The sequence below is a fragment of the Balaenoptera ricei genome, chromosome X, assembly GCF_028023285.1.
Source record: "Balaenoptera ricei isolate mBalRic1 chromosome X, mBalRic1.hap2, whole genome shotgun sequence".
Classification (NCBI taxonomy): domain Eukaryota; kingdom Metazoa; phylum Chordata; class Mammalia; order Artiodactyla; family Balaenopteridae; genus Balaenoptera; species Balaenoptera ricei.
In genome coordinates this window covers 44,046,489-44,070,174 of record NC_082660.1, presented here as the reverse complement: position 1 = coordinate 44,070,174, position 23,686 = coordinate 44,046,489, and the positions used below count along the sequence as shown (strand labels likewise).

Genomic DNA, 23,686 nt, shown 5'->3' with positions numbered 1-23,686 from the left:
GGGTTTTTTTGGATTATACCATATTGATTCTAAAGTTTGCCAGTGGAAAACCAAGTGGCAGAAGAATAAATATATGGGAACAACCAAGAATTATTTTTAGTTTTTATGAATTATTTGAAGTTTAGACAATTATGAAACATTTTTATTTATTCTTTTGAGAAAATACTCAGATGTACAAGCCTGAATTTTTTTTTAATTGTGATATAATTGACATATAACATTATATTAGTTTCAGGTGTACAACATAATGATTCAATGTTGGTATATACTGTGAAATGATCACCACAATAAGTCAAGTTAACATCCATTACCACACATAGTTACACATTTTTTTTCTTGTGATGAGAACTTTTAAGATCAGTTCTCTTAAGCCCCACGCGCAGCAATAAAGACCCAACACAGCCAAAAATAAATAAACAAATAAAATTTATTTAAAAAAAAAGATCAATTCTCTTAGCAACTTTCAAATATACAATATAGTATTATTAACTATAGTCACCATGCTGTACATTACATCACCAGGATTTATTTAGTTTATAACTAAGATTTTTTTGCAAAAGAATAGTAGGGTTCTTGCCTTAACAAATGCTGAGATGTACTTAAAAATCAGTAAGGGGCCTGGAATAGTACCTCTTCCTACAGAGGTGTCCATATCCTTATCCCCAGAACCTGTGAATATGTTGTTATATGTAAAGGGGAATTAAAATTGCAGGGGGAATTAAGGTTGCTAAACTTTTAAAATAGATTATCCTGGATTATCTGGGTGGGTCTAAGGTAATCACAAGGGACTTTATAAGTGGAAGATGGAAGCAGGAGTCAGAGAAAGAGATGTGATGACAGAAGCAGGGTCAGAGAGATGTTATGTGTTGGCTTCATGGGTGGTGGAAAGGGGGCCATGAGTCAAGGAATGTGAGCAGCCTCTAGAAGCTGGAAAAAGCCAGAAAATGGTTTCTTTTCTGGAGCCTCCAGAAAGGAACACAGCCCTGGGAACACCTTGATTTTAGCCCAGTGAGACTCATTTTGAATTTCTGACCTACAGAGGTATAAGATAATAAATTTGTGTTGTTTTAAGCCACTAAGTATGTGGTAATTTGTTATAACAGCAAGAGAAAACTTAATACACAGAGAAACAATTAGTGAAACAAAATAGAAAGATGATAAAATAAGCTGACCTATATACAAAACTTTAACATGCATTTCCAAACAGTGGGCAAAAGACAGATTGTATAGTAAATGATAGTTTGACAAATGTCCATCCATTTGGAAAAAATAAAGATTAAATTCTTACTTTTACCACATAAAATAATAAATTCAAGAAAAATTAGAGATTTAAATGTGAAAATTTGAAGTCATAAAGAACTAGAAGAAAATTTAGGAAAATATGATAAATCTTGAGGTGGCATGGCATTTCTTGTCATTACACCAAGGGTAAGAGCAACAAATCTGACATATTTAAGATGTAAAAATTAAAGTGTTACCTAAGTCAAAAGACACCATAGACAACCATCTGAAAAGCAAATCTGCAGGAACATGTTGAAACGTTGTAGGGGAGGAAAAAGATCTTTTCCTTCTACCATTCTAGGTTCTTAGTTGGGGCTCTGTAACAAAAGACATTAATAAGATAAAAACAAGTGGAAGTTTATTAATATGTGTAAATCGTATACAGATGGGAGAGACTCAGGGATGAGTAACTCAAAGCGATGGCTAGAGCTTGGATTCACATAGCAACTTGGCTTAAAACAAAGGAAAAGGGGGTTTGGGGCTTCCGGTTGAGAGGCAAGGTATGGGAAAATGACCAGGTCAAGTATGGTAAACAAGGATAAGATTTGTTATGCAGATTTAAGTCAGTGCTTTCTTCATGGATAAGAGTTTCTTGTGATTACAGTCATCCTTCTCTTCCTAGCACAGAGAAGGTGACAGTCTTACAAATGGAGATTTCCTTTATAAATGTAAATTTCCCTTACAAAAGAGTAACTTCTCTCCTTCTAGAACTTCTCCAGTGTCCGCTGTTTCTCAAAATAATCAGCTTAAAGTAATCTTTATGCCAGAGAGGCATATTTTAGGGTGGCATATTCTATTCTCCTACAATATGCAACAAATTAAAAGCAACTATCGTTAATATATAACAAAGCTTTTACAAATCAGTAAGAGAAATTGGAGCAAACCAATGAAAAAAATGTGTTCGGGTAATGGCATTACTTCACAGTATAGCACAAATGGATTAAGAAGTAGAATGTATGAAAGGAAAAAAAATAAGGGAAATGGAGAATAGATGCCAGAAGTTTCAACATTCATCTAATAGGAGTTCCAGACATAGAGAATAGAAAGACTGGAGAGAAGGCAATACATGAAGAAATAATGTTCTAGAATTTTCTAAGCTGAAGAGAGAAATGAATCTTCAAACTGAAAAGAGACACTAAATTCTGAGCATGACTCAAACACACACACACATACACATACACACACGAAATAAAATTTTTAGGTTAAAGATAAAAACCCAGAAGATAAAGGGAAAATCCTGAAAGTTTCCAGGGAGAAAAGGGAGAGAATATAATGGAAAAGTTCTTCAAAGAGCTGATGAGAAATAACTTTGAACCTAGATTTCTAGATTCAGCCAAAATAATCCAGACGAGAGCAAAAATATTTCAGAAAGTTCATCATACACATACCCTTTCTGAAAGTATGATTAAGGTATGTGATCCAGCAAGAAGAAAAAAAATGGATTTAGGAGGAAGGAGGGGGTTCCAGTAAAGCAATGCTGACGGGGAAAACAATAAAATTTATTGAAAAATCTAAATAAGTTTGATTGTAAATTTTAAAAATTACTATCTTGGGACTTCCCTGGTGGCGCAGTGGTTAAGAATCCACCTGCCAGTGCAGAGGACACGGCTTTGATCCCTGGTCCAGGAAGATTCCACATGCCTCGGAGTAACTAAGCCCGTGTGCCACAACTACTGAAGCCCACACGCCTAGAGTCCGTGCTCTGCAACAAGAGAAGCCACGGCAATGAGAAGCCCGTGCACGGCAACGAAGAGTAGCCCCCACTCGCCGCAACTAGAGAAAGCCCGCGTGCAGCAATGAAGACCCAACGCAGCCAAAAAATAACAAATAAAAAAAAAATAAAAATAAGAAAAGTAAAAAATTACAATCTTGAACTACAATTTCAGGTAATATAAGCATGGAAGATGAGGGGAGGGACAAGAAAGAAAAGAGAAGTTCTTGTGTTGTTTAAGGGATGGATAGAGATGCTAATTAATGGTTGAATTATAGAATAATTAAGAGCATTAGCCTTTTAGAGTGCAAACTCTGAAGCCAGAACTTATGGGTTCAAATTCTGGCTTCGCACGCAACTTACCAGCTGTGTGACCTTGAAGAGGTGAGAAGGTGGTTGGATTTCAGAACAGCTCCCAGCAGCAAAACTCTTGATGGTTTGTGGGAAAAGGCCAGAGGCCACAGACGGAGGATAAGCTGAGATGGAGCTTTCTAATTGCATCCCTTTTTCTCCTCATATTTTCTAGAAGGCTCATTACCTGTCCTTTAAACACCACAGAGCAGAAAAGTGGCTGGGCTGGTCCAGTGCCAGTCCAAAGTGGCATGGTCACATCAAGGCATAGTGGGGTTGGAAAGCTCATAGAATAAGTGCAGTCAGGCTTACTGGTAACTAACCATTCCTTCCCTAGCACTCCCTCCACCCACTGGGCTAGGCAATTCTAACAAATAACAGCCCCACCCCTATCCCCCCTCTACATACCCCTAGACACAGTGAAATGTAAAATTATGAAAGATAAGCAAAAATTGTTTTTAAAACTTTCAGAGAGAAAGAGTAGCTTACTTACAAAGGAAGAATAATTAAACTGACATCAGATCTCTCAGACACCACCGTGGAGGCAAGGAGACAGTGGTGTAGTAACTCCAAAGTGTTGAAAGAAAGGAACTTTTATATTGGGCGGAATAAAAACAGTCTCAGGCACGCAGAGTCTCGGAAGGTTTAAGACAGAGAAAGCACAAGCATTAAAGACAGCACAGCAGTACAATTAATGTATGATGAAGGAGAATTTTTGCGCATTTGCTCAATAAAGAATCTGCATTAACCATTCATCATTTGTATGACATATTTAAGGTTTTTTTTTCTCCAAAGGTGAGTATTATCTTAAACTTTAAAATTCATTCTATTGTATTTCTGATGATTGCTTTACTTTGTGTCTTGCTGTGGACTTACTGGATATTTAGGCACTGTAAACTATCCAGAGAAAGGCAGAAATGGCAATGGAGATAATTAAAGAATACTAGTGTAACTATAAAAGAATAACCAAAGGGGGAAATTGTTAGGGTAAATAAACACAAAATTGAATTTTCCCTGTTGTCAAAAGGGAAAGACACTTCCCCTTCATTTTTCATCAAGCATTTCCTTGAGAAACCTAGTATTTGTGAATACTTCCTCTTCCCCTTTGATATGTATGTACATATTTTTAAAAGCTAAATAAGCCTCTTGCCAGCCCATAAGCCAGGAATGTTTTTCTTAAAAGCCTTGGAGCCATCTCTTTGAAATGTGGATGTTGAGGGAGATAAGCGCCCTGGCTCCCAGTCGCCTGAGAGTTTAGCCTAGGCGCCCGGCTCCAGGCTGTAAGCACCTGCTAGTCTTAGAGACAGGAGTTTTAATCTTTCCTTCGGATACAGGCAATTAGCTAGCACAGATGGCTTACTCCAACTGCCAGGTGAATTTAGGACTTGCCTGGGAGTATTTAGCTCTCACCCTTAAATGCCATTGTAAAGCCAAGCAAATGAGCAGCACGCCTGGACTTTCTGGCCCCTCCCACCACTTTTGGCTCCTCCCACCACTTTTGGATTGTATGAAACACTACACCTCAAAGTGTGAGATCTGGCTTCCCAAACAGCTGCCCAAGTGGCCAGATGATGCAAGTGTGGGGGAGTTAATGGCTATGGGGTACATTTTGATCTATAAGAAAAGAAACTGGGAGTGAGCCAGGCAGTTAAATTCTCCTTTCTTCCTCCCTCTCACGCACTGTTCCAAGCAGGGTTTCTATGTATAGTCTGTCTGGAGATGTCCTATATGGCCCAAAGGCTGTTTCCTTGGGAACCTGAGCTAAAACAAGAGCATTTAAGACAGTGTTAAGTGTTGAGTGTGGAGGACCCAGGTCTGGAGAGAGTAAAATTGTCCCAATAAGAAAATGGACATTTTGAGGATTGGGGATAGAGGAAAGCAATAGAAGAACCCAGTTGTAGAATAACTAAGGGTGATATTTTTGGACAAAAAGGAAGTTCAGGTGATTTTTGCAGTGAACTGCTTAGCTTTGTAAAATATATACTTCCTTCACTTCTACCAGTCTTCCCTATGAAATCTTCAATAAAGTATCCTTCTGTAACCATTGCCTTGTGAAATGAATTTTTTTTGGAGAATAAAACAGATTGAGTCCTGCACCAAACTTGGTGCAAGGGAACCTGCAGAGCAGAGCCTGGGGAAGCAGCAGGTCTCAGAGGACCTAAGCCTGCTACGTGAAGAAGCCCAGGCTGGCCTGTTGGAGGATAAGACCACAAGAAGCAAGGACTCATCCTAGCTGAGGCCTCAACCCACCTGCCAGCTGACTGTAGTTATATCAGTGATCCCAGGCAAGACCAGCAGAAAAACCACCTGGCCCAGCCCAAATAGCTGACCCACAGGATCCTGAGCAAATCAAATGTTTCTTGTTATAGGTGATAATAATAATAATAATAATAATAACCATTTAGAAAATAAAATGGAGAAAAATTACATTCATATAGTGACACAACACACCTAAAAAGAGACAATTGGAGCAAGGTGACAGACACAGCTCATATGCCCACCTCACATCCCATCCAACATCCCATTGATTTGGGAGGAAAAGTGTTTTTAAGGATAAATTCTTAACAGTCCAGGAAAACAGGAAACGGTGCTTGTGGGCACCAGAAATACTGAGGCACTCCTGGGAGATAGAAAGAAGGTGGGATCAGACTTGTAGAGAAATCTGAGGAGATGATATCGCAACTCAAATCACCAGAGGCAAGAGCTGTGCTTTGTAACCAAGCCTCTGAAAAACTCCAAACTTAGAATCAAAAGGGAGAAACAGCAGGAGTGGGCCTTAGAATAATCAGGTTAAGTTAATTTAAAGGTTCATTTGTAGACTCCCCTCCCACACCTCACAGATTGGCTGGTATCAATCACTTTCGTCTCTAAGATGAAACTCCAAGAATTGCTCATTAAAGAAAGTGAAAAATCTGCCCAACCTTCTGTATAATACCCATAATAGGCCATAAATACAATCTTGATAAATTCCACCACCACCAGCACCACTCCTGGCAAAATGTAGAAGAATACAAGGGACATTCTCTGAACACAATGTAATAAAACGAAACCCACTTTTGCTCTAGGAACTTTAAAAAACACCCTTAAAGACTATCTGAAGATGGCTGTTCAAGCAAACTTGTCTACCTCCCCACTGCTCCACTGAAATGATGGAAAAATTTCTTAAAGTACTGGAAAAGAAGAAAGGTGCCATCCAGGAACCAGAAATTGTGAAGAATTCCTAAAAAGAGAAAGCAGTTCAGATAAGATTTACAAGGGTGAAGAGAACCAGAAGCCAAAAGGAGCGGGCAGAAATAACTAAGAAGGTTAAGAGTATATCCAGAGAAACTGTAGGTGGAGGGTAAACGGATAGAAAGAGCAAGAACTACCCCCAGAACTACAGGGCTAGTTGGGTCCTCGACACCCTTACACGGGGTGGACGGCACTTTAATGACTTCTAATGACAGTGAAATCCCTACCTGCTACCTGGGAAGGGCCCCGAGGATAGGTGTGGGGAATGCTGAGAAAGAAGCAAATTAGAGCCTGAGGTACCTTCGCCTCCACAGTAATAATGAAAGAGAGAAACACATTTGTAGAGAGGGGACTGCTTCCAGCCTGTTTGTTCCATGGCTAATCACCCCAAAGCCAACAGGATACTCAGATGTCCCACCCACTTATGAAGAGTCTGAACGGGTGATACCTTGATCCATGCATTTTATGAATATAATATTCAGATAAAACTGTAAAACACATAAAATTTTGTCCAAAGCATCATTGGCCTATGTCATGGGCTCAAAAACTGTGTTCCTACAAGACCATGTGTCTCCCTAAGGGAGAATAAATCTTAATTTATTAAGTCAACAAAATAAAGTGAACTGGACTAAATCCAAAGTAATATTATGAAGCCAGTGTAGTTTTCTCATTGTCTCTCAGTCTCCTTTCTGCCTCTGTCCCCCACCCAGTACCTTCCAGATTTCTAAAGTCTAGTGTTGCATTGAAAGCAGAAATATGATTACTGTGGTTCCCATAGAATTTCTTCTACAGTGTGGTTGGTCGGCTGACTTTCAGTGCAAATGGCATCTGCCCCCAGCAGCGCACCCCAAGCCCTCTGTCTCTAATGGAAGAATAAATCTGTCCTCTTTTACAGTTCCTTCAGTTGTGAACTGGAGAGTGGGGTCTGGCCACTTCTCTGAATAGAGACAATGACAGAAAATAAATCTAACAAAAAATGTGCGAACTGTGGATGCAATAAATTATAAAACTTTATGGAAGACTTAAGAAAGTTCTTAAAAATGGAGACAAAACCCAGGTTCTTAGGTAGGAAGACTCAATGGCGTAAAGATGTCATTAACCCCCAAGTTGATCGAAAAATTCAGTGAAATTCCAGTCAGAATCCCAACAGGGACCCTTTTTTTCAATCCTGGAACTTGACCGGCAGATTCTAAAATGTACCTGTATGTGCAAAGGACCTAAAGAAGGACAAAGAGGAAGGACTTGCCTTCTGAACAGCCAGTAATATTGTGGGGCTACGGTCCCTGACATAGGGCGGTGCTGGCACAAGGATCAACAGATTGACTGCGGGACAGAAAAGAGAGCTGAGAAACAGATCCATAAGCAGACACCCTTGACATTAAGCTGAGATGGCCCTCAGAGCAGTGGGAACAAGAGGACACATTCACCATCAACTTTCTCCCTTAAGATGACGACAGGAACCCGTCTCTTACCTTGTCAGCCTTTCCCACAGAGTTCTGTACACAGTCAAGGCCTAATAAGTGCCTTGTGATAAATTGACTGACTGAGAAAAACTGTACCATTCTCGTTCTTGCCTACCCTCGCTGAGAGATCGCCTCTGTCTAATGCCTGAAATCTTTCCGTTTAAATAGCATTCCTTTAGCCAGGGGTTTCAACCTTGGCACCATTGACATTTGGGGCTGGATAATTTTTCTTGGGGTGGGGGACGACACTGTCCTCTGCATTGTAAGATGTTTAGCAGCATCCTTGACCTCTACCCACTAGATGCCAGTAACCTTCCCCCCATCAAGTTATGACAACCAAAACTGTTTCCAGACATTGTCGAATGTCCCCTAGGGGACAAGATCCACACCCGCTCTCCCCCATTGAGAACCACTGGGTTAGGCAGTTCTCCCACACCACACTCTTTTATGATGTCACACCCTCCTTGTGGCTGACTTTAGAATGTTCACAAATATCCTAGCTCTCTCTGCTCCCAGAGGACCGCACTCTCTCACCCCTTTGAGGGTCAGACTTGACCATTTGATGAGACAGTTCATGCTTAGCCACTCTCTTGTCTCTGCCGGGCCACCCACGTGGCTTCTCTGTGTCCCTGGGACCTAGCATGAGGGTGTTGATAATGTGGAGAAGAGCCCCAGTCTACCTGCGGTGGGCAGGCAGCATGAGTGAGAAATAAACTCTGATTGTCTGTCATTTCTTTTCTTTTTTTTTTTTAAGTTTTATTTATTTATTTATTTTTGGTTGTGTTGGGTCTTCGTTTCTGTGCGAGGGCTTTCTCTGGTTGCGGCAAGCGGGGGCCACTCTTCATCGCGGTGCGCGGGCCTCTCACTATCGCGGCCCCTCCCGTTGCAGAGCACAGGCTCCAGACGCGCAGGCTCAGTAGTTGTGGCTCACAGGCCCAGTTGCTCCGCGGCATGTGGGATCTTCCTGGACCAGGGCTCGAACCCGTATCCCCTGCATTGGCAGGCAGATTCTCAACCATTGCGCCAACAGGGAAGCCCTGTCATTTCTTTATAACCCAATCTACTCTGAGCTGGTATCCCTCCCCACCAAAAGGATGATGCCTGCTTTGAAATAACAGAAAAAATATATATTGGTCTCTGCCCCTGGTTCCTGGCACAGAGCCCCTAAAACCCACATAATTTCCTATGTGATAAGAGCACTAGCAGCACCTTTTGTCCTCATGAGGCGACTCTGGGTGGGCTCCTGGTCACCAGAAAGACCAAGCTATGATTTCAAGCTTGGAATTTTCAGCCCAGGCCCCCATCCTCCAGAGAAGGGAAAGGGCTGGAAATGGAGTTAATAATTGATCATGCCTATGTGAGGAAGCCTCCATAAAATCCCAATAGCATGGAGTTCCAGGAGCTTCCAGGTTGGTGAACACATCCATGCTGGGAGACTGGGCACCCCAATGCCACAGGGACAGAAGCTGTTGTGCCCCGAACCCTTCCGGACCTCGCCCCAGGTATTTCTTCACCTGGCTGTTCATCTGTATCCTTTATCATGTCCTTTATTATATAATAAACCAGTAAATGTAAGTAAGTGTTTCCCTGAGTTCTGTGAGCTATTCTAGCAAATGACTGAATTCGAGAAGGGGGTCATGGGAACCTCTGATGTGTAGCTGGTTGGTCAGAAGTACAGGTGACAACCTGGGACTATCAGTTGGCATCTGAGCTGGAAGGGGCAGTCTTGTGGGACTGAGCTCTTAACCTGTTGGGTCTGTGCTAACTCCCATTAGTGTCAGGATTGAATTGAATTGTAGGACACCCAGCTGATGACACAGAGAATTGCTTTGGTATGGGGAAAACCCCCACACGTCCCAGAAGTGTTGTGGGTGTGGTAGTACTGTGAGAGTAAAAAAGAGACATAGGAGTGTTTTTCCCAGACATCTGGGATGGCCTACCCCTCCATACACCCCTCCCCCGGTCAGACCTGTGCCAGGGGAGCAGGAAGCCTCCAGGTCAGCACCTTTCAGGGGACCCTGGATTAGAGGGACATCATGAGGCTTCCTTGAACCTTCCCTGCAGGACCCGGAGCAGCAAGTCACCTGGTGGACACACACTGGGACCCTGGAGAAAGACTTTCCAAAGGTTGTGACTCATGGTCAAGAAAATATTTTATGGATCCTGAATAGAATTGCACATTTTATTTACTTATTTATTTATTTTTGGCTGTGTTGGGTCTTCGTTGCTGTGCACAGGCTTTCTCTAGTTGCGGCGAGCAGGGGCTACTCTTCATTGTGGTGCGCGGGCTTCTCACTGTGGTGGCTTCTCTTGTTGCAGAGCACGGGCTCTAGTTGCACAGGCTTCAGTAGTTGTGGTGCGCAGGCTCAGTAGTTTGGCTTGCGGGCTCTAGAGCGCAGGCTCAGTAGTTGTGGTGCACGGGCTTAGTTGCTCCGAGGCATGTGGGATCTTCCCGGACCAGGGCTCGAACCCGTGTCCCCTGCATTGGCAGGCGGATTCTTAACCACTGCGCCACCAAGGAAGCCCAGAATTGCACATTTTAAATGAATTAGAATGAAATAACATAGCACATCATAAAACAGAATAGAAAATATTGGAGAGTATCACATATTAAGGGTCAGTATTGTTCTGTGAAGCATTTGTTTTAGAGTCACTTGTAAAATGTGTTCTTTACTGTGGGTCTTGGTGAATAAAGCTCAGAACTGTTTTCTTGTGATGGATGTACTGTTCTCTCTCACATGTCCTTGCATTTTCCCAGTTCTCTACTATGAATAGGATTTTTTGTTTGGCTGCGCTGTGCGGCTTGTGGGATCTTAGTTCCCCAACCAGGGATTGAACCTGGGCCCTCAGCAGTGAAAGCGCAGAGTCCTAACCACTGGACCGTCAGGGAATTCCCAGGATTTTGCTTTAGAACCAGTTTTAAAAATTATTGAAAGAGAAACAAAACAGAGACTGGAAATTTAATTAAAAAAGTCATTTTGGACCCTCATCATAAGAGCACGTGTGTCCACACTGGGCCCCAGGCTTGATGTGGGGAGGAGGCTGATTGGGGGTGTACTTGGGGGCCACATACAGGCTGACTTCTAGGGTTGGGCAAAACCATAGTCTCCCTGCATCTCAAAATTTGGATCTGTCACATGGAGGAGGAGGAGGAGGAGGGGGAGGAGGAGGGGGGGGAGGAGGAGAGGAAGGGAAAAGGGGAGGGAGGAAGGAAGGGAGGAATGAAGGAGCTGTATCTACCTAGGGAACCTAAGGGAAAATGCTCCCTGTCATGACCCCAGAGTGTTTTCAAGCCATCCTTCCCTGTACCCGTCTCCTGCGCTGAGGAATCCAGCTCGTGGATCCCATCTTCCTTGGGAGAAAGAAAAATCAAATCCTTCTGTATCTCTTTTGGATGTCCTCTTCCGTATTTGCACAGAGAATAAGGTATGCAATGTCTATTAGCAGAATATTAAATTTGAGTAAAGAAGAACAGTACTGGGGTAAAATAGAATTTGTTTCCTCTGAGGCACAGGTAGAATGACCTCACTGACCTGGGCAGCACCCACCTCTCCCTGCAGCACCAGGCAGGGTGTCCTCACAGTTCTGGGGAACCTCTGACCCCAGCCAGCTGACCCCTCATGCCCTCCTTCCTGGCACCCTCTCCCGCCGAAGGCTGTGATAACCCACACTTGGCCCTGGGTCTCCCTTGCCTCTCTGCCAGCCCCTCTTCCACCCACCCTGTGTATCTCTGTCCTCCCCTGCCCTCACTACCACCAAACCTGCCTCTCCCTCTGGACACGCTCCACCTCTAGGGTTCCTTGTCTTGGAAAAATGACTCCACCTTCTTCACCCTGAGATTTGGGGCAGAACTCAGAGCTCATTCAAGCCTCTCCACCCCCCAAATACATACCTATCTTCCTTAGTGTCTCTGAAGTCACGGTGAGTTCCAAACTCAGCTCTTCCTGCACATGCCAGCTGTAGGAACTCTGGCAAGAAGCTGGACGTCTGTCTGTGTCTCCATCTCTCATTACAATCTCTCTCTCTAGCTATATGTAACATCTATAGTATCATAATGATGATAGTGTCTGTGCTCAGAGGTTGGTTGTGGAGATAAACAGGAGAATCCATACGAGATGCTTAGCATCAGCCCAGGCACTTTGCAAACATAAGATGATTATTAATTGTACTTTCTATGGTTATTATGGAAGGTGGGCTGAGAGGGGGAGACCCCAGTGGACCACACCTCCCTCATTCCTGCAGATGTTGTTCCTGGCCTGGGATGCAGACTCCTGGGCCTGGGACCCATCTTATGCAAAGGTATGATCCTGAGTGGCAAGACATTATTATTCTTGGAGGAGTAGGTGGGGACTCAGGTAAACTGGAATGCCCTCACCATGCAGCCCCCAGGAGCTGGCTCTGCGGGGAGGGTCACCCCTGTGAGGAAGGCTGTGCCTCAGAACATGGTGGTCAGGGAGGGTTTATGTGGGTGTCCACATCTGTCCATACCCCTGGCCACGCCTCCTTTCCCACCCGTCTGTCACAGTCGATGCCAACTCCCAGGTCTAGAGCTCCACAGAGTGGTGATTCTCTGAGGATCTTCTCAGTCTCCCAGAGCAAGGTCCTCTCGGGCAGGGTCCCCCATCCCTGAGGTCTTTAGGAGACCCAGACCCAGGCCCGGCCCCAGGGCTGCTGTGTGGACAGCAACCTGCGACCCTGCAGCTATCATAGAGTGTTTGTGGGAGGGGGTAGACCCAATTCTGGCCCAGCAACCATGGCTCCAACCTGAGTCACAGTGACCAGAGTCCAAGGAGAGACTTGATTCTTGCCCTTCTCCAGGAGCCCATTATCTGCTGGCTTACGGTTCCTCCCGCCTTTGATTCAAATCTGTTGGGGTGAGGGGATGGGTCCAGTGGTGGGATGAAGGCGGAGGTAGGGGAGACGGAGGCCTCAGCAGGAGAGTGGAGACCTTCCAAGGCTGGATGAGAGCCAGGAGGCTGAGGTGATGGGCAGTGGATGGTCAAAATGGTGCAACACTGCCTCCATCTGGGGCTGGTGTTTGATGTCCCATGTAAGTCACCTTGGATCTCCGTTGGTAGCCTTAATGTCCCCCAACACACACAATGGTTTGTTCTAAAATAGACTCCTCTCTTCCCTTCCCCAGAGCCGACTGTTCCAGCTCTGTGGCCTGCAACGGTTCGTTTGGGACAGGACTATCCCATTCTCAGCACTTGACCCCTATCCCAGCTCCCAAGCCCTTGGTTGTGAGATGGGCAATTTCATGCCTTTGTCCAGTGGACTTTTCCATCTGTTGCTCCCCTGAATCATGACTAAGTGGACTCTTCCATTCCTGTCCACCATGGTCCTCACAATGGACCTCTCCTTCCCTATTCCTCCATGTTCCCCAGTTGACAGTTTCATCTCTGTCTCCTCCCACATACTCCCAAATGGATCGTCCCAGCCCCATGACCCTGAAGATCTTAGAAAGAGCAAAGGCCAAGGTGTCCAACCACCTGCAGAATCCTGCCCCAGGACTGGGGTGTACAGCATCCATCAGAATAAAAACTAGCAACATCCCCCACTAGACTGTCACCTCCACATGGGCAGGGACAGTTGTTTATCTTGTTCCCAGACATCTCTCCAGCACCTAGAATGGCCCTTAGTACACAGTGCAAACCCATTAGGTGTTGGATGAATGAACCCTTTGACACAGCAATTCCACTTCTAAGAACGTGTCCTAAAGAAACACTCACACAGGTGCACAGGGTTGTGTGCACAAGAACGGGAGGAGCAAACAACTGGGAAAAACTTGTAAATGTTTATTAATTGTCAGTGATTGATGCAGGGTAAATGAATAATGGAGGTTTGTAGCATGGAGCACATACTGAACAGGAAACAGAGTGAGACAGACTTGTCCAGGACACGCTGCTAGTGGGGAAAAGCAGGTCAGAGATGCTCATAGTGGTACCCTGTGTGTGTGTGTGTGTGTGTGTGTGTGTGTGTTTGTGTGTAAATGCAGAGAAAAACATCTGGAATCAAACACTCAGAACTGCTCTCAGTAGTTGCATCTGGACAGAGGGAGGTTAGTGTCGTTTTGTACAAAGAATACTTGACAATACTTGTTTTTTTAAGGTAGATGCATGGATACACAGAGAGAAATACACATTAGGTATATGTCTTGCTCATCAGCGCAACTCTAATATCTAGCAACGTTTGGCACATAGTAAGAAAAATCATGTTTAACTTTTCACTGTTGTGAACTCTTTCTTTCACTTGCTATACAGCTGATGGCTAGGAGTTCACAGCCATGCGCATGTTCATGAAAGGCCACCAGGTTCTGCTTCTTATCATGGGCACTTGTCACATCCCCGAGGCTGAGGCACGGAAAAGGAAGGCAAGTAAGTGGCGGTGAGCTCCCATTGACTGAAAAATCACTACTTAACTCTGACCTACATAGCCCTGTGCACTCCGATTCCACCTTGCCTTGTGGTCTATGCGCTTCTCCCGCTGCTCCTAAAGACCAAACTTCTGCACAGGCTACAGCGACTCCCTCATCTGTCCTATGAGTTTCTAGGCTAGAGGAAGGTGTGGCCTACACGCCAGTAGCTGACCTGGGGTTTGGGAGCCCACAGCATCCTGGGGAGGGAAGATCTCTGGATATACAGAGCAGGGAGTAGAAAAAGCAAGGGAAACCTCCTCATTTAGCCTCAGAGCTGCACCCCAAGGGACAGGGAGAAAGGAATGATTTGGGAACAAGCAACAAGATGGGATACAAGTACCATAAGAGAACAGTGCATTTTGCGGGGACGTGGGGATGGACTGAAAGGTCACTTACAGAGTTAGTCGTCTTCCTCGGGGTCACTGATCTCTTCATAGATCACCACGTTCTTTCTTTCCTGCAGTCTGTGGGTCCAGACATTAATCTTCCTTCCCTTGGGTCCTGTGGTGGAGAAGAGTTGGTAAATGGGGGTTGGGTGGGTTAGGGAGTGTTGGGCCCTGTTTTGTCAGATAAGGAGATGCCTCCTCCCTCCCAAGTGACCACAGGCCTTTTACATAGTCTTTTTTCCACACCTTCTGGCTCAGAGAGGCTGAGATACTAAACCCGCACCAATACACACCAAACGCCAGTTAGAGTTTTAGCTTCTGGCTCCTTCCATTGTCAGGTTTAGATTCCCAACCTCTTTACTCACCAGAACATTTATTCCGACCTTCTTTCATTCAGCATGTATTTGTTAAGGGCATATTGTGTGCCAGGCATTGAGCTGAAGGTGGGGATAAAACTCCAAGTAAGATATGTTCCCAGGTTATCACAGACGGAATAATGACCTGAGCACCTTTCATGGCGTCAGGGCTTGTAGACTGAATCGAACACTTCTTTTTTTGGTTGCTCTGTGCGTGGCATGCAGGATCTCCACCAGGGATGGAAACCGTGCCCCCTGCAGTGGAAGCGCGGAGTCTTAACCACTGGGCCGCCAGGGAAGTCCCTTGAATTGAACACCTTTGAATAACCTGTGAACTCTGATTCTTTATTTCCGTTTTATGGACTAGGAACTGGAGCTCAGAGAATTTGGAAGGCTTGCCCCAAGTTACACAGCTTTCATATCGATGAAACTCAAGTCTGTGACGCTGGAAGTCAGTTTTTTTTTTGTCTTGTTTTGTTTTTTTTAAATTTTTGGCTGTGCCATGCGGCTTGTGGGATCTTAGTTCCCCGACCAGGGATCGAACCCGGGTCCCGGCAGTGAAAGCGCCAAGTCCTAACCACTGAACCACCAGGAAATTCCCTGGAAGTCAGTTCTAATGTTTCAGCTGGAGCTGGGTGAGCTCCTCAGCCCAGCCTGGCCCCAGGCCTGTCCAGGATCCATCTCCCACACCTAGCCCATGCACTTGAACATGGCCAGGGAAGCCAGAGGAGTTGTTCCCAAAGAGTTTCCTCTTACCTGATGTTTTCTTACTCTGCTGACCAGAGGTATCTGCTTTTTCCGGGGAGCGCAGCTGTTTCTGAGCCTGCTCTGAGCCTGATGTTGCTGGTACTAACTTCGAAGGATTTTTTTTCTTTTCGGGCTTCTTGGGCATCACCTTTTTAATGTGAAGGTCACATACAAAGAGTATCAATGGCATTTCTCGAGTGCTTTAGAGCTTACAAAGTGTCTTTGTGCGCAGTACCTTAATTAAAGTTCTCAACAAGTCTGGGAGATCATTATATTACCTGTACCTAAACTACGAGGAACCTGGGAAGTTAGAAGGAAAAGGAATGGTCTACATGAAGGGTGTTTCCAGGACTAGAACGCTTGTCTTCACACTCTTTCCAGACTGACACTCTCGCCAAGAGAAGTCTCCATGTGAGCAGGAGTGTGGTACACGGAAGATTTGGGGAAGCAGAGCACACTAACAATTCACGAGGTCTGTGAAAGTGAGGAGGGGCTTCTATAAAATATAAGGGATCGAATATAAGCTAGTAGACAGCTGCTGGGAGAGTAAATGGAACAATGTACAGAAGGGACAAAACACTGCTGGCAAATGGTGTGGGGGGATGAATATAGGGAAGGGAGAAGAAAGGAGTGGTTCGTGGAAATTCATGTAGGCAGCCAAGAAGGTGGTGCCAGATGTGACATCCTGTCCTACCCTGGCAAGAACATTTCAGGTGGAATTAAGCGAGGTGGTTCCTCTACCAATTCTACTGGTGTCAGGGTGTGTCACTGACCAACAACCTTAAGCTAACCTTCATTCAGCTCCTTTGTTTATGAAACAGTGAGCAATAACAGTGTAACCAGCTCCCTCATTTATGAATCAGTGAACAATGACTGTAAAACAAGCTAAGTGAAAGAACTTTCTGAGCTTACAAATGCTGTTTAAACGTGGTAATAATGAAAATGAATACTTTCTTTTATGATCCTTCTTTGAGTTCTCTCCTCAACCGTGTCCACACTGGCAACCCACCCGCCAGATCCCTTTACCCTCTAAACTAGAGTTTAATCTGCAATTGTGGAAGAACTTATTCAAGAACCCTCTAAGGGTCCCCCTGGGCTGGGACTGAGGCTTCAGAGATGCCTCAGGTGCAGACAAGTCCCCGAAGGAGCTCACAGAAGGGAGGGGCCAACAGTCCAGGCGATTCCCAAGCAATGTGAAAGGGGCCCTTTGACTGAGCAGAGGGGAGCTGGTACTTCCTGTTGTGAGAGTGGGCATCTAAACAGAAGCATCAGCAGCATCTGCGAGTTTAGCCCTAGGGGAAACGCCTGAGCTTCAGAAACATATGAAAAATTCACGAATTTGGAAATGGTTTGGGGCTTTGGGTTAGACTACTGCCACTGCCACTGTGGTCTCCAGCAAATTATTTAACATCTCTGTACCACAATATCCGCATGTTTATTATTATTATTTAGTAATAATAATATCCTCATTATTATTTGGGGATAATAATAGTAGCAATGTCATAGAGGTTTTCTTAGGGACTAAATAAATTAATCCATGTGAATTGCCTAAAATAAATCTGGCATCACTATGAAAACAAAAGAAGTATCAGCTACCACAATTGTTGTTAATTACTATTAAGCTCTCAATACTACATCAGGCATTGTGATAAAGAGATCAGGAAAGGGAGGCAGTGAGGGCCAGGCCATTTTTTTTTTCACACACACACACACACACACACACACTGTATTTTATTTTTACAAGAGATAAATAGACTGACACCAAGCATTGTAAGTGGATGACCACAACAAAAGCAACAATGATTACAATTACCAAACATGAAACACACTCATACTATGTCATAATATTGACATTCAGTCCAGTAATCCTCCACTGTAACAGCTCCTTTACTTTGCAGTGAAAACTGATTTGTATATTCTTTGCCTCTGAGTCCTTGTGGGATTTTTTTTTAATAATTCAAACAGAAAGTCACAAAAATTATACTCATCCTCATCAGTTCACTCAGTCCCATGTAATTAATTTTTTTTCATCTTGATCTTTTGTTAGCACAGGCCATTTTCAATATTTTCCCACTTTTACCAATATTCACATCCATGGAGAGATAAACGGTCTCTGGTCCTCTGGATTTGGGAGGCACTCACCTTCAGGTGTTTTCTCTCTTGCATGTTGGAAGCCTCCTGAGCAGGTTCGTCTAAAAGAAGGCGACAAATCAGAATTTTTCTTTGTTGGTAAATATTCCCAAACTGCAGAGAGACTCCTGTAGTATTGGTATTCTGCAGCAGAGGTTTATGAGTCCACTCACTGTCAAGGAGTTACTTTGAGACAAGCCTCTGAATTATAACAGTTTATGCATTTATTTGCAGCATCAATTCATAATTTTCCTTCTGATGGTTTATAAAAAGTGAACTAAACCCCATCACTGCCTAATCCTATTCATTACATATTTCTTATTTGTTTCCCCAAAGAATTAAATTGACTGGTCTTTAACCAAAAATCACTGTATACTTAAAATGGTGAATTTTATAGTATGCCTCAATGAAACTGTTAAGTGTATGATGAACCATGGATGATTTAATCCAGCTGTTCTGGAATGTTTCCAGTATAAGAACACCTCTTTAATGTCAAAAACTTTGTAGATACTCAAGCACTGGGTTTTCAGTCCTCTCGCAGTAATTTTGGGAGCTTGTGGAATCTGCCCTGTTTAGCCGGAGAGTCAAAGGTCTATTGGAGACACTTTGAAAATTCTGACCCTGTCTTCTTAAAACTGTGCTGTCAGAGCAAAAGAGCAAGTGAACGCATCCTATCCCCTTTTTAAGTGAGTACATACACTGCTGAAATTCACAAAGATATCTAGAATCTGTCACTTTTTTAACCCTACGTTGCCTCTGCTCACTGACAAGTAGGAAAGGTCAATGTGTGGAGGACTGCTCTCTCAAACTCTCTCCCAAACTCAACACATAGAATCAGGTTCAATTAGGAGTGAGACAACTATTTGGTTTTGGTAAAACACAGAGAAATAGCCATATGTCATTACATAATGTGTTAATCACTTTCTCTCTTAAGATAGTTATCCAATACCTATGCTCTATTATTTTAGAAGTTTGGGGTAGATTTACACTTTAAATTTTTCTTAATCATCCTGTGATTCATTAATGGTATTTAGCAAGAACTAGCTCCTTTAAAAAAGAAATGTTTCAAGCATACAGAAAATTATGGAGAATAATATTTGAAATGTGTGCATCTACTACCGAGTCTAGCTGCATTTCAACATTACCTCACAACTACTTCAGATCACTCTGAGCTCTTTATTAAAAATATAACAAGGCATTATGAACAAGTCACAGCTGAAGCCATCTGTGCAGCCCTCACTGATCCTTGCCCTCCCTCCTTCTCCAGTTCTTCACTCCAGAATTTGATGGGTTTTATTCTCATTCAGGTTTTTATACGTTTACCATGTACTTACTATCCTTACAATATATATATTCTTGTTTTGCATGTTTTAGGATTTTATATGAATGGCCTCTGACTGTGCTTAACCTTCTGCATCCAACTTTTTTCACTCAACCATGATGCTTTTGAGGGAACAAACTCCTGAGAATCTTTCCCCATCCAGACCCCAAAGTAGACAGGCTTCAGGAGACCCTTTCCTGTCACTTACGCTGATTCCCGGGGTTCCGACCTTTAGAATCATGCCCGTTGGATTTTGTGGCTCGTTTTTTTTTTTTTTTTTAGAAATTCACGTTCTTTTATTTATTTATTTATTTATTTATTTATGACTGTGTTGAGTCTTCGTTTCTGTGCGAGGGCTTTCTCTAGTTGCGGCAAGTGGGGACCACTCTTCATCGCGGTGCGCGGGCCTCTCACCATCGCGGCCTCTCTTGTTGCGGAGCACAGGCTCCAGACGCGCAGGCTCAGTAATTGTGGCTCACGGGCCCAGTTGCTCCGTGGCATGTGGGATCTTCCCAGACCAGGGCTCGAACCCGTGTCCCCTGCATTGGCAGGCAGATTCTCAACGACTGCGCCACCAGGGAAGCCCTGTGGCTCGTTTTTTAGGACGCATGAAAGTTGGTAGGGTAGCCTTGAGACCTAGAATGATGCAAAATATTTGTTTCTTAACAGGCAACCTGAGAGGAGGGTAGAATGCTGGGACACAGCACCAGTAAAGCTAATCAGCTGGGGGAGGGGGGTTCTGAACCAGGGCCAGTGGGAGAGAAATGCACAGGATCCAGGACAGAGTATCTCTGTGGCCACTCCCAGTCCACAGCCTTGCACAGGACATATCAGTAAAAGAGCAGAATGCCTGCAAGCTTCCCTGGGATTTCTTCCCACACAAAAGGACAAATGTGGGACAACTGCCACAGCCTAAGAAGAAGCCATGGCATGTAAAGAGGGATGGTCATTTGTTCCCAGCCTTGTCTGGACCCAGAACTTCCTGTTACCTAGATCAGTCATGATGTCATAGTTTCTCTTCATATACACATAGGTGATTTTCTCTGAGTAACCCAGATCTGCCCACTCTTTCTTAGGGAATTATTTGGAAATATCCTTGAAAGCCTAGAAAAGAAAGAAGAATAAATCCTAGCAATGACTCAGCTAAACATGTCTGACATTCAGCCAGGAACTCTTCCTTGGCTGCAGGACCTCCAAGTTAGATCTGTAAACTGGAGATAATAATCCTTCCTGGTTGATGTCATGGCTAACTGACAGAACATGGGTAACATTGCCTAGGTTCTCACCTGGCATGCAGTAGGTGCTTAAGGCTGGTGGCATCCTCTCCTCTCACCTTCTGGAATTGACTGAGAGTCAACCAATCCAGTAAAGGTCACTGATCTTGTACCCAGGGATGCTAGGCAAGGACAGAGTGAGGGTGGGAAGCTCTGGATGTCCTCGTGACATGCTGCTCCTTGTTCCCAGTGCCTCTGACCTCCCCTCCTCAGAAATCTAGCCACCCTACACTGTCCCCTGGTCCACTGCTCTGCCCCCTCCAGATCACCCCACCTTGGAGTTCTCTGATTTGTGGCTACATTCCCTGGGGCTTTTTGCAAAGGAGCTGCCTCTGTTCATGGTGCTGGGACTGGTCTGATCTAGAAGGAACACATCCTGGATCTGTCCAGCCACAAGGCCAAAAGTTCTGTTGGGAGAGAAAGTGCTGAGGGAAGGCCACACTCAGTTAGTCACCTGTAATTAAGGTTCTACTTTTCTCCATCCTTGGCTTATCTGTCCCTGAGTAAGGACGTGGGGGTGGGGAAATAAGATGAGAATAGGGGGCTGGAGGTCTTTGGGAGAAGGACTGATTAGGGATGACATGTTTTCTGTGGGCATGATCAAAGCAGCATTGAGTCTTTGAGGGGGGTTACTGTTGTTAGTCGTTTTCCTGGAGTTTGGCTTATCCTGAAGGAAAGATATGAAGACCCTTGTTGGGGAAGCAGTGAAGTGAATGTATAGTTTTATTGAGGGGGGATGCTTTGAGGCAAAGCAGGGGAGGTAAGTCCCAGAGACCATATGGTGTCTCTGACTGAAGGGTTTCAGTTTTCAGGCAGAGGGATGTGGGGTTTTGCTCTGTTGAAAAGAAATGAAGATCACTAATATGAGTGAATTTAAAGGCTATTACTAGGCCCAAATCAATAAAGTCAGAAATGAAAAAGGAGAAGTTACAACCAACACCACAGAAATACAAAGGATCATAAGAGATTACTATAAAAACTATACACCAATAAAATGGACAACCTAGAAGAAATAGACAAATTCCTAGAAATGTACAATCTCCCAAGGTGGAACCAGGAAGAAATAGAAAATATGAACAGACCAAATACCAGTAATGAAATTGAATCAGTAATTAAAAACTCCCAACAGACAAAAGTCCAGGGCCAGATGGCTTCACACATGAATTCCACCAAACATTTAGAGAAGAATTAACATCTATCCTTCTCAAACTATTCCAAAAAATTGTAGAGGAAGGAACACTTCTGAACTCATCCTATGAGGCCAGCATCACCGTGATACCAAAACTAGAGAAAGATATCACAAAAAAAGAAAATTAGAGGCCAATATCAGTGATTACTATAGATGCAAAAATGCTCAACAAAATATTAGCAAACCGAATCCAACAATACATTAAAAGGATCATACATCATAACCAAGTGGGATTTATCCCAGGGATGCAAGAATGGTTCAATATCTGAAAATCAATCCATGTGATACACCACATTAACAAATTGAAAAATAAAAATCATAAGATCATCTCAATAGATTGATGCAGAAAAAGCTTTTAACAAAATTCAACATCCAATTATTATAAAAACTCTCCACGAAGTGGGTATAGAGGGAACATACCTCAACATAATAAAGACCATATATAATAAGCCCATAGCTAACATCATACTCAACAGTGAAAAGCTAGACATTTCTCCAAAGAAGACATACAGATGGCCAAAAAGCACATGAAAAGATGCTCAACATCATTAATTATTAGAGAAATGCAAATCAAAACCACAATGAGGTATCACCTCACACAGGTCAGAATGGCCATCATCAAAAAATCTACAAACAATAAATGCTGGAGAGGGTGTGGAGAAAAGGGAATGTTGGTGGGAATGTAAATTGGTACAGCTACTATGGAGAACAGTATGGAGGCTCCTTAAAAACCTAAAAATAGAGTTGCCATATGATCCAGCAATCCCACTCCTGAGCATATACCTGGAGAAAACCATAGTTCGAAAAGATACACGCACCCCGATGTTCATAGCAGCACTATTTACAATAGCCAAGACATGGAAGCAACCTAAATGTCCATCGACAGAGGAATGGATAAAGAAGATGTGGTACATATATACAATGGAATATTACTCAGCCATAAAAAAGAACAAAATATGACATTTGCAGCAACATGGATGGAACTAGAGACTGTCATACTGAGTGAAGTAAGTCAGACAGAGAAGGACAAATATTGTATGATATCGCTTATATGTGGAATCTAAAAAAATGGTACAAAGGGATTTATATACAAAACAGAAATAGTCACAGATGTAAAAAACAATTTTATGGTTACCAGGGAGAAAGTGGGGAGGGATAAATTGGGAGACTGAGATTGACATAAACACACTACTCTATGTAAAATAGATAACTAATAAAGACCTACTGTATAGCACAGGGAACTCTACTCAATACTCTGTAATGATCTATATGGGAAAACACTCTAAAAACAGAGTTGATATATGTATATGTATATACACATACACTTCGATGTACAGCAGAAAGTAACACAACATTGTAAATCAACTATACTCAAGAAAAATTTTAAAAAACAGTGAAAAGCTGAAAGCATTTCCTCTAAGATCAGGAATGTGACAAGGATGCCCACTCTTGCTACTTTTATTCAACACGGTATTTGAAGTCCTAGCCACAGCAATAAGATAAGAAAAAGAAATAAAAGTAATCCAAATCAGAAAGAAATAAGTAAAACTGTCACTATTTGCAGATGACATGATACTACACATAGAAAATCCTAAAGATGCCACCAAACAAACTACTAGAGCTCATCAATGAATTCATTAAGTTGAAGGCCACAAAATCAATATACAGAAATTTGTTGCATTTCTATACAATAACAATGAACTATCAGTGGGGACTTCCCTGGTGGTCCTGTGGTTAAGTGTCCACCTTCCAATGCAGGGGGTGTGGGTTTGATCCCTGGTCAGGGAACTAAGATCCCACATACCGCAGGGCAACTAAACCCGTGTGC

The 23,686-nt window shown here is 43.5% G+C and overlaps 1 protein-coding gene across 1 annotated transcript; it reads right to left on the bottom strand.

Moving 5' to 3' along the window:
- Nucleotides 1-14,855: 14,855 nt before the first annotated feature.
- Nucleotides 14,856-21,009, bottom strand: LOC132357062 (putative protein SSX9). Its single transcript, XM_059910377.1, is given in 5 exon segments — nucleotides 14,856-14,956; nucleotides 15,954-16,092; nucleotides 18,087-18,136; nucleotides 20,385-20,499; nucleotides 20,944-21,009. Coding segments are annotated over 5 exon segments (471 nt in total).
- Nucleotides 21,010-23,686: the final 2,677 nt, after the last annotated feature.